The sequence below is a fragment of the Cyphomyrmex costatus genome, unplaced genomic scaffold (assembly GCF_001594065.2).
Source record: "Cyphomyrmex costatus isolate MS0001 unplaced genomic scaffold, Ccosl1.0 scaffold270, whole genome shotgun sequence".
NCBI classification, from domain to species: Eukaryota; Metazoa; Arthropoda; class Insecta; order Hymenoptera; family Formicidae; genus Cyphomyrmex; species Cyphomyrmex costatus.
Window position 1 is genome coordinate 42949 of NW_017276800.1, and position 12740 is coordinate 55688.

The following is a 12740-nucleotide window of genomic DNA, read 5'->3' on the forward strand; positions in this document are numbered from 1 at the left end:
CGTGGAACAAAACTGAACACCCTTCCAATACCACGTGATTTTATACATTGGAAAAATCTGGTTGTATTAATTATAATTTCTAATTGAAAATGGACAAATTAGAACTTCTCTCTGGTTGAATCTATTATAATTTTATTCTAATTGTATTGTTAAATTCATAAATTTATTTAATTCATATCGAATTATATACTCAGTTTGAGTTGTTTTCAATCATTTCTGGATTGCCGTCTTACTCAACATACCGTTAATTAATTAATTATCACAATAGAGTTCAACAATTTAACTCGCGAAACTATATTATATTTGATTCAAATTTAGTTTATTATTTACTAAATGCATACTTTAATATTTATTTTGAAGCTAATCACAGAAATGGATTAATTTACATTTTAACACACACGGAAGTTAACAATAACAAAATGTTATTTAACTCAAGGAATTGTATTGCTCCTTTGATTTTTATCAGTGTAGTTGAGATAATCTAAATTCTGATTAATATGATCAGAATTTTCTAGTTCGTTTATTTTCAACCAGAAATTTTTCTTAGTGCGAACACTTCGATTCCCGTTCGTTCCTTCCTCTCTTGTAATGAGTGCACCACGACGCAATAAGGGACACGCGATGTGTGGATTTCTTATCACGGTCGCGTGTCACCAATGTACGTGTGCGACAAGACTCTCGTTACGACTCGTTTACGACACACGGGCGGCCAATAGTTCACGATCAAGCCACGGACGCACGAAATATTTCGATCAAAAATCCAATTCCACGTTCCATAAAATATGGAATGCCACTAACTACGTAATTAACTTTCTATCCGCCGCTTGGAGCCGCGGTGCAATAATGAACGTTCCGCAGGGTTGAATAGTTGCATTGGAATGAATTATAAGGCATTTAGATAACTACAGTGTCGGAAAATGGACATGCACATTTGGGACACGAGGAAAAACTGTGGACTTTGATATAAAATGCAACTACGTTTTTTCCGTTTCATGCATACCTGGAACAAATTTCAATATGCAGATTAATCGTGCAATAACAAAAATACACATAGGCAATTGTTCTCTTGGAATACGCGATTTATCCGAGATCGATTTAACTAACTGTATTCTCGTATATATTACACACTCATTTCAAAATCAAATAAATTAATTTTCGTGAAAATTCTCATTACTAATTGAGATACGAAAGAAGAAACGGGGGGATATTCGTCTCTAGTAGTATCTCTTGTTCCTCTTCAGGCGAGAACGATAGCGCTTGCTACTCAGGGTAGTGAGAGCGATAAAAAAGGGGCGGGACAGGAAAGATGTGGAAAGTCAGAAAAGTGGAACAGCAGCGGGAGAGCGAAAGAAGACGAAGGGTACACGACGAAGGCGGATCTTACGGCACCCTAACCGCCAACATAATTTCTGGTAACCCGGCTTCCTGCGTCGAGGACAGAACGGTTTCCCACTGTTAATCTGGCTAATGACGGTCCCCGAGCGGTGGTGATCATTACTTTCGCAATACCTTTTCGCGAATACTCGTGAAATTGTCGAGTCGCTCGTTTATATCCATCAGGGATATACCTTCGTCATAAACATGTCATCATTGTCAGAGCTTCCAAATGATTTCTCATGAATAACACGACGAGGAACTTTCAATTTTGCCAACAATCGCCAAGACGATAAATGTCTTTATTCCAACCAAGAGAAAAACGTCGTTTTACCTCTCCTGTGATTAATCGTTTCGACAATTATTACACTTGTAGTTTTCTTAAGGCGCCAGGATTATAGTTTCACATTTGCCAAGAAAATAAAAGTGCTCTTGTAGAAGGTAGATTCGAGACACAGAATACGCTAATATTTCTATATTCTTTCGGAACAATTTTCCACAGGAAGCGGAAGATGAAGCGTTGGAAGTGTTCTTATGCCGAATGCAACAAAATGTGTCTGTTCCAAAGCGGTTTTCGCAGCTTCTCGAACTACTTAGATTCGATTGCTTTCAAACTGTATGCACACTTTGAAACTTTTCTATGTGATACGCGTATCACGAACTAGAGGAAGAATCGTCAGCCAACTTGCACATCGACGCCAACTTTCGGGAACTTTCGAACACGCAGAATCTTGGATAAACTAGTTCGGCGTGAAAATTTTTTCTTTATCCACTCGAGCCATTTACACCTTTGAAAGATTATCAAATTTCTTATTGTAACTTCTGAATGAACGCGCGGATTTATTTATCCAATTACGAAATTTATTACACACTTTGTATATATTAGCAGAAAACTTAGTAATCTTTTTAAAGGTTTGTGCCATAACTTATTGTTGAGATTTAATTAATTTACAATTGAGAAAAAATTTCTTAAATATTTCAAACATGCATATACATATATAGGCGAAATATAAAGGTTTGTATTAACATTTCACGCATGTCATGCTAAGTACACGTATAATATTTTGGAATGATTATGACGATATCCTGCATATTTATATTGTTCACTGTTATTTTTTATGTCTGCGGAAAATTATTAATACATTCTTATATATCACAAAACAGAGAAGAAACATAATTATTTAGAAATTTTTTAATCTTTTTTTTCTCTCTGAAAGATATATTTTTCTTTAAAACTCATGAGCGCACGCACATACAAATGTATTATATATAATTTATAATATTGATTATATCAAAAAATATTGTATTTAATGGATAGAAATGACATTATGTGTAAGTAATATGAATTCCGTTATCTAATGGCCGCTAGATATTTCTTTATTACTTCACGTAGATTTCCGGTAAAAGTGCTGATTAAATTGGCTCGTTGGCTATCGAAAGAGCTATAAAGATAAAGACGAACGTCTGGTAAGTAGTGCTCCTACAAAAGTTGGAAACCAGTGAAAACGGAAAAAACGTGGAACCGTTTATCTCCACTGGTGGGAGGGGATAGGACACGATGCAAGAAGATTGGACATCTCGGTAGAGTTAGAGGTATAATAATTTGTTGAAGTACCAACGCGAGAGTCCCACTCCGAGCTCAAGAAAGTTTCAAGAATTATAAAAGAGGAACTCGCGAAGAATGTTTGTTAGAAGATATAATTGGTTTGTGTCGAATCCTATGGAGGATTAATTTTCGATGTCATTTATTAATATAAGTGAAAGTAGCGTAAATACACTTGTATTATTTTCCGATTTTCAGTGTCATCTTTCTTTTGAAGGCGAAACTTCATTATTTGATTTATTAATTTTTTTTATGAATGACTTTTCTTTTCAATATATCATTAAAGTATAAATCAAAATAACAAGCTTGCCTTTCTATTTCTCTCTCTCTCTCTCTCACTGTCTCTCTCAAATAGCAAATTTTATTTATTTGGAACACTTGGTCTTACCTTTCGCCTTTCCATTATACTTTCAATCCTGATTTAAAAGCTACATCACTCCTTTATATGCGTGTACACCGTTACGTGAATCTAATCGTTAAAAGGTTTCCACGGAAACGCATTTCAATCGAATGTTGACGATATGCCCGCGGCAATTTAAATCTCGAGCGTATCGAGATCCGGTCGAGCGGACACGTATATCTCGTAATTTCGCTTCTAGTGGCGCTTTTATCCACTGGCGATTTACGGTTTGTATTTTTTCTCGACATTCGTCAAATGTGTGAGTCTCCTGCGTGCACAATAATATCATATGTGAAATAACAGAATACAAAAAACGCGTAACTCGTTCAAATTTTTTGCACACATTACCTGAAGCGTAAAAATGCGTTATATGAATTTCGTTTATCGACGAAAAGTGAGATTATAATAGTAAGGAAAATATAATTATCTTTCATTTACGAATTTCATTTCCTGTATTAATCCTGACTCTGTTTAGATTCTGCGAAACTTTGTCGCGTTTAATTCCCTCAGATTATAATTTAATCAGCATGAGTATCACGAAGATGATGCGATATAAACTTTAATTGCATGTAACAATATTTTAATGTGTTTACAAACGCAAATGCTCGTATTATTTACATTTTAATCCGTCAACAATATGTAATTTTGTATCTTCCGCAGCAATCTAGGTTTTTGAAATTTAATAGTAGGTAGCGTAAAACTTTTTCTCTAAAGTGAAAATGTGGAAAATAAAAAATATTTGCATTACCTTCAATGATAAAAATTTTAATTTTTACATTCCTGTCTCAGAGAAAAAGTTACACTCAAATTTTTATATTATTTTGGACTATTAAAATCTGAAAAAGTTCTTGCATATTTATGAAAATGTTAACAAGTTTTTACTATCATAAAAGTCGGGTTGTATTTAACTTTTTTTTTACAGGTTTACATTTATCTGCCAAAATTTACAATAAAAAAATTAACTGTCCCTCAAAGTCCCACGTTACCAGCGAAAATTAAATTTTAACTCCATCATCCGTTTTTAATCCTTTATTATAGATATTTTTCTGAACAAAATGATATATTTCGATGAGCATTAAATGATTGAGACATTTATGATAACTCGTAGTATTATCTCTAGCATCAGTAACGAGATAACAATAAAGCCCAATTGGTATAATCTATTCTCGCTGCAGCTTTTCTCGCTGCAAACGTTTATTAATCCCTGATATTCGATCGAATATCAATCACCTCTCAACAATAATCGTCCGAGAGGATAGTCCTTGTTAACGCTTCGTGAACGTTTATAGGGCATACTGCCAACGAGAAAATGCCAAGAGTGTTAATGACGAATCTGGGTTAACGATCAGACGGACACGGGGTTGCGTCAAGATCTCAAGAAATTTCTCAGGGAAGATGAGAATGGCGAAAGAGGACGGACAGGACACTGAATGAAAGAGCGGAAGGAAGGCAGTACCTACCCGAGGCCAAAAATTAAACGACCAAGAGTTCGATTACAGCTACACGTTCTCCTCTCGGAAAGCTATCGGCCGTTTCCTCGCTGCACTTCCGCCGAGCGGCTCCGTCGTTACTCGAACAAAAGAGTCACGCCAAAAACGAATTCTGTAGTTCGCTCGACGGTCTTTACCGGTCTCAAGCAGCGAATGGCATCCAGCTCTTACGGGAAAATCGCGAGGAAAAATTGCCAAACAGCTGTCGCGATTGTGTACTGTCCGGTTATTTTTCCTCTTTGGCACAATATACGTTTGAAAATACAGCTGACAATTTTCTTCTTTTTATTTATTTATTCTTCCTTATTTTTCTGAGTTTACTGTTAAATATTAAAGGAGTAAATTTAAACCAATTTCTTCAGTTAAATAACATTTTGTTATTTTTAACTTTTATGTTATATATCAAAATGTATTATTTTAATACAAAACATATAGTTAACAAAAACAATTATAGTAAATTCATTTCTGTAACTGAATTACTTAGTTTCAAAGTAAACAACGTCCATATTAATGCATATTACTCTCTAAAACTTTTAGAGTGTATCTCACTTTGAAGAGTGAAATCTCACTCTTAAGTTTATCTCGAGGCGCCATTTTAGTTGCATGACATCAGATTGATTGTATTAATTTATAGCAATTAATCACAAAGAATTTTGATCGCCACATCCTGTAAAATCAACTACAAAAAAACAACACAACGACTAATTTATTTAGATTGGTTATAATAATTATATAATGATGATCATATTTTACTGCAGTTTTAGGTAAATCACTTTAAACGTTAAGTGGATCCAAATAAACTTTTGCACGAATATTTACTACTATATGTAAAAAAATTGATTTAATTTGTATATATTTCCTTATTAAATTTATAAATAAATACTATAAAATGCTATTTTAAATAAGAATCAATGCAAACAAAATATTAAATAACATTAAAATGAATAAAAAATTATATTTTCGCAGATATTCAAACGTAATTATTGAATAATCTATTTTTGATAATGTTTTGAGGTGTGACATACATCTTCCATTAGTTAAAATGATGTATTAGTAGGAGCAGTGAAGACCTATTAATTATTAAAAATAACTTAAATTAGATATGATGTGACATTATGAATTTAATAATATACAGGAATTGTACGATTTGTGCCGTCACGTTTTACCGGTAGAATCGCGAGGCAGCACGAATCTAGGTGAACGAAAGCTCTTCAACATTTCGTTACGTTGCATAACGTATATACGTATCTACTCGTACTTGGTTGCTGTATATCGCTCATGCGCATCTCGGGAATTACAATCTGCGCACAGGCACACATTAAATACGATCCCCGGCGCGCTATTAAATGCTGCACGCGCCTTCATCAGCTGTCTGAACGAATGGATGAACACGAAGGAGCCCTGGAGATTTGCCGAAGCACCTCCACGTGCATCTCCGTGATGAAATCCGATAGAAATACAACGTTCAGCGGTTCACGATGCGAATGTACTAATGTAAAATCGTGTATCATATATTTCGCGAAGAATAATTTCCTTTACCTTTCCTCCTTTCCTCTTTTTCATAAAGTCGTTCGATATGCGCGATACGTACATTTTCATCTTTCTGAAATGATATTAATACATTTCGCTGCAAGTGTCGAATCTCCGTAATTTCCGATGATATGTGTAAAGGATATTCTGTCAGCTGAAGTTTTATATGCAGACTGTTATTTTATTCTTATCAATCTGTAATACAGATAGATTTCTAGAAATATCTGTATATATGTCACTATCTTCGTAAAATGAACATGAGACCAATTTTAGATAATTCGATACAAAAAGAGAGAGAGAGAAAGATGATGGTCACTTTACATGGAATTCGAATGTGTATCTGAAACGAGGTAAAAATTACAAAAGTCAATAAACTCATTAGGTATTGACCAATTATTATAAATTGTGAATATTCGAGTGAATTTGTAATTTTCACCTCATTTTAAGATACATAATCGACTCCCTAATCATGACCAATAATATTATAGCACACTCAAACAATGTGTATCATTACAGATTTTACAGTCATAAAAGATACAGTTATGTATATCCGGGTGATTTTCATAGGTTAACACCAACCCTTACAAAGCATCACAAATTACTGTACTGCTAAAAATTCGTAATATCGAATTATACTCAATTCGAGTTATTTTTAATGAATTTTTATAGGTTACGTCACTATTTCTTATTCAATATGTTGTTAATTTAACTACCACAATTATTATTATTTTGTACTTGGACAGTTTAACTCAAGAAAATGTATTATATTCGATTTAAATTTAATTTATTATTTATTAAGTGCATACATTATAATATCGACGTTGTTTATTTTAAAACTACAGTTGATTTACATTTGATATACATGTAACAATAAAGTTACAATAAAAAAAGATAAAGATTTTAACATACATAAAAGTTAAAAATAATCAATTTGATCCATAATAAGTTATAGGTTGTTAGCGATATAGATTTTTATAGAAATTTCTGGTAATATATATTTGCGTTATTCGTATAAGAGGCCAAACATTTTATGAATATTTACTCGCGCGGGCCTTACCGAGACAAGCTGTTGCGGAAAAAAAATCTACATTTCATATCATTGCAGATTATTCTTTAAGAGACGAACCGGCCTTATGCCGGATGTGCCTTTTACCTTATTTTGTAAGAATTATAGTATTGAAGTTTATTAAGACTCACAGTATACATTACTACGCGAGAAAATTCATTTTTTTTAATTGCATTGCCGGGGCGTAAGCGAGCACAGATCGTTTTCCTGCTAAATTCTCCCGTTATACCAGGATACTGTATAAATCGCGTTTACGGTATTAAATTTAATACATTTGCTGCTTGCTATTAAGCACCGCACGTGTCTTCATCTGCTTCTTCCACAGTTGAATGAACAGAAGAGGCGCATATAATACCGAAGTAACGACGACGTAGGAGAGCACAGTAGGGGCAATAAGCATAGCAGCATGGCGCATTATATAGCAATGTTCGTTTGCGGTTAATTAAGATTTAACAATTTCCACGTTAAATTTAACTATTCGCCCGTTTTGTTTCGCTGCTCGCCGTGCACAGAAAGTTGCATTCTTTTCCGGCGCGGCGGCGGTGATGTTATAACTATACACGTGGCGATATGTATTTCACCCGCGCGGTAAGGCTTCTCGTTGAACGTTTGTACAAACGGCCGCACGTGCACCCGAGTGTGTGATTACAACATAAAGGAGAAACTATAAAAAATGTATTCCCTCTTTTCCGTGTCATGTGTGCTAACTGCGAGCAGACCGCGGACCTAGCAACGAGAAACGTGGCTATGATTCGAGCACGCACGCGATGCAACGGAAGCTGCGAGGAAAAACGCGGCAACAAAACCACGCGCTTAACGCGAGGCTTGGCGCTACGTGTATCTTTTGAAAAAAAAAAAAAAAAAAAAAGATACGTGTATCTTTGAAAAAAAAAAAAAAACAAAACGGAAAAGCTCTGGTTTGCACAACCGGGATGCAAGGAGTGTGGAGTCGGAGCGAAACGAGCGGGTGAAACTCCCGCCGCGCCGCGCCGGTTCGACCGCGATGCGAGAATATTTATGACTCATGGCGGCGATCCGCACGAATCCGCCGATTTCTAATTAGCGCTCGTTACATGCTCCGGTAGACTCGACGATCGAGTCCGTTATCCCGGTTGGCGATCGACGTTGAAACGTTGAAACGGTAGATTCGATGTCTCGCTAATTGCACGGCGACCGAAACCACGAAGACTCTGGGCTCGACTTTTGCGCAACTAAGGAAGCATTGATTATCAGCACTACAAATCGCAGGTCGTAGTCTCCGTTTCTTCTTGGTTTTGTCGCCACGAATGAGCACGGGAGTGCGACGTTGCTAAGTAATCGAGCGTCATCGTGAACGGCGCTACTTAATCGCTATATCCCTCGCGTTAATCCAGGATGATAGTTAAACAAAACCGTGAAGAACGCAGAACGCGGAATATCGGGCCGCACGCAAGAAACCACCGGTGCATCCGGCGAAATCCCAGCAAAAAGCCGAGTCGCCGCCGCCGTATGCTCCACTGCGATGTGTTAACGGTAGGAATGCGGTTCGATTTTTGCGCTTGGTTGGTGACTCGCCAACCGAGTGCACGCATACGTGCGCATTTAGCGGCGCGATGACGTGCCTGGCTCTCTTGTTGCCAACCACCTCGCACAAGGTGGAAATACCGCCGCCTCCTTTTTTTTCTCCACGAACCGGCCGCCTTCCGTTCGTTTCGAGTTCCGAGTACGGTGGAATAACGAACGCGAGAGTGCAAAGGTCTCGCGATACGGCGATTATTTTACATTCTTATTGATTCCATTTCGAAAAAGCCGCCTGACGGGCTCGCACCTGCTATATGTTTCATTACGCATGGATGGAATCGATCGGAATAAAGTGAATTATTTCTCGAAATATTAAAAGATAGATGATCGAGATACTATCGTTGAAACGGTTTGTGTCCGTTTGCCACGTTCATTCTGATTCCTGAGTTAATTGCGCGGTTCTCCGCTTGTTACAGGAAACATCAGGACCAAGGCGGTGCTCGATGTCGAGACGAAGAGAGGATACTGGTTGACCGTTTACGCCCAGGATCATGGAATGGTTCCATTGAGTTCGAGTCTGCAAGTAAGTTTCAGCAATTTGATCGTAAATTATAGAGATTGTTGAAAGAAAAAAGTATTCGAAATATAGATATATATTAAATAGGAACTAACATCGTTCTCGCTTAACGAGCTATTTAATCAAATAATTAATACAGTGTGTTTTCATTTTATTATATCATTTCCTTACTTTAAAAATAACACAATTAAAAAAATTGATTGATTTAAAAAAAAAAATACTATTTTTCAACTTAACAGGAAATTATCGATTAATCAAAACAGAGTATCGGTGAATAATTAAAATAAAAGATAACACACACAAAAGGAAATATAAAACAAAATCAAAAGACAATTAATTACAATTTTTTTAAAATCCTCCGAAAGCACAGAATAAAAAACTGAAAGTACAGAGTAAGAAACTGAATGCGATTGCATCAACATACCGAGATATTCCAAACAAAGTTACGACTACTTTTCTTTTTTCCCTAATCACGTCAATTTAATTTAACAAACGCGCGGAGATTTTGTTTGATGAATGATTAAATGGATGTCTCTCTTCATATGTATGCAGGTCTACGTCGAAGTGCTGGACGAAAATGATAACACGCCGCTGACCGAGCTTCCAGTTTACTATCCATCCGTGCCCGAGAACTCGCCCGCCAGCGTGAGCGTCCTGCAGATCCGCGCCTTTGATCACGATGTCTCGCCCCAGCAATTCGTCTTTACCATCAGCAGCGGCAATCCGGAGGGATATTTTCTCATCAACTCCACCACCGGTAAGTCCCGAGTGTACAGCTCGTATGTCGCATCGACGGCAAAATAATACCGGTCTCGCGGCAGAATTAGAATGACGGCGTCTTTAACCACACCCGATAGCCGGTAATGAGTTTAATCTTTCTGGACGAGAATTTTAATAGATGTATTATGCAGAACCGGAAGATTGGTCGCTTTTATGAAAAGAGTTTTATTCCGAATCTTTGTTCGTTATTAATCAAATCGAAGGACGAGATATTGACTCTCGATATTACTATTACTCTCTAAAAGTGAATCAGTGTATTATATTCTTGAAAAACATAATAGATATTCAATGATGGTTAAGTGTAGCGCTGAAATCACTAATTCACTTTTAGAGAGTACGTACTATCGATGATTCCGTGTCATATAGACATATAGAGAAAATACCGTTTTTAACAGACGCATGATCTATCTTTATTTTAATGACTTTCTTCCCTCGGACTTAATAATAACGCGACTCCAATATATAAGCGGGCCTAAAGATACGTTGTTCTTGCCTCACCTAGCCGTGCATGCAAATCCGAGTGATCGAACGTCGTCCATATTCATCAGTCCTTTATCGTTTCGCTTAGCTTTCCTTCTCGCACGAGACTTATTCAAGAATTATATTATAAACGATGAGAGAGTGCCTATCTTGTAAGCTCGTTATATCTCACATCGTCATGCTTTTGACTTCGAAACCTTCGTAAATAACATAAGAGGCCAGCGTTACGTTGTTTAGTGCGACAAAATAATACATGAGATACGAACGGATGTGGAACGAAAAATACGTAATGCGCGGCAGACAAGAACTTTATATTTTCGCACGCCAGGGACTTCGTGCGGATAAAGCACCACTTAAAGTTAAAAATGCAATAAGAATTTTAAAGAGATGAGGTTGCTGGTTTATTAAAACGGGTATTATTTTCATCTATCGAAATCGGAAAGTTCTCAAAATTATGCACCGGTTCTTTACCGATTCCTGGCACTCAACCAGGCGTATCCTCACAAACAACGGAAATCTCGTATTCTTCGAAAGTTGTTTGCGATTGGTATTAGTATGCAAAATGAAAGTCTGTTATACCGGGGAGATGGTTCACAATGGAAAAAGTCGGCCGACGTTTGATTTGTATTCATCACCGTCAACCAATCCCTGAAAACTTCCCCTCCGTCAGCTGGCCAATTCGTTTCGCGTGCTATCCGTCCGCGAAACTTTTAATGTTCGAGATTGCGCAAAACTTGGCCCGGTTTACTCGCGAATGGCGACCTTTTGTATTTCACATGCGAGGAGAAAATGGAGCGACCGGTCGATTGACCGAACCTTAAAACGTGGCCCGACAGATGTGGTATTGCGGTCGTTCTTCATCGTATGCCAAATAGAAATACTTGGTTATGACCAATCAATCGGCTATATCTAAATGTCATCGGCTTATCATTGGTCAAGTAACGCACGAATTTCATATTTACATGGTTATTATTGAAACTTAATCACGGAAAGAGTCAAAGTACATTCATGTCGTAGTAATTATTTCTGCTTTTGATATATTTTACTTATTTAATTAAATAATTATTAGGTATTGAAGAAGGATGATATTGATCTTAATAAATCTAGAAGAAATATGAATTACCATATTACTTGCTGCAATTTTATTCTTATGGAATAAATAAATGTTAAGATATCCATTCATTAAACATGATTATACATTCCTATTCTTTTTTTGAGTTTTACACATTCTGCCTTTACGCTTGACCTAATTACTGTAATATTTAGGTCTTAAAATAATATGATTGAGATTAAAATCTAAATAACTGTGCTACTGCACCGCTATTGGTTATGCAGAAAATAAAGATTGCGTTCAGAAGACAAACAGTAATTTAATTTTGTTTATTGTCCACTGGTTCTTGATCTCTCGAAATGAATTATCTATGAATATCATATTAATAATAAAGTGTTTTTACAATTTAATTCTGCTTATTATGAATGTTTACCGACCGTGTTTTATCTTTAAAAGACCGTTTAAGAGAATAATATGGTGCAGTAAGTTATAAGTAATAAATTATGTAACATATGTAATAAATTAAATTAAATCTATCTGATTGTGAGTATAAAAAATCAATATCACCTGAGTCATGAAAATCAATGATACTGATTGCTCGGTATTGCAATGGTACACTTGTAAGTTATGAATCTAAAAGAGTAAACTCTATATTATACATATATATTATATAATATCGGCTAATAACATGATGGCTTATAATTAATTTATCTTTGTGTATTAAGGAAAGAATATTTGATTTTAATTAATTTTCTGAACATCACTGCTAAATTATTGTACAGTGATTGTGAGATGAGATACTTTACTTTGACGCTCGATTATTTATTATTTTCTTATGAGACCTATAGAAGCTTAAATTGATATCTAGTCGTTTACTAGGATTTTATTT

The 12740-nt window shown here is 35.9% G+C and overlaps 1 protein-coding gene across 1 annotated transcript in view; it reads left to right on the top strand.

Moving 5' to 3' along the window:
* The first annotated feature begins 1306 nt into the window (after positions 1-1306).
* Positions 1307-12740, top strand: part of LOC108774641 (fat-like cadherin-related tumor suppressor homolog) — a 54590-nt gene continuing 43156 nt past the window's right edge. The window contains exons 1-3 of the mRNA XM_018540792.1: positions 1307-1412; positions 9440-9546; positions 10093-10297. Coding sequence (XP_018396294.1) covers positions 1307-1412; positions 9440-9546; positions 10093-10297 — 418 coding nt within the window. The remainder of the gene's footprint in view (positions 1413-9439; positions 9547-10092; positions 10298-12740) is intronic.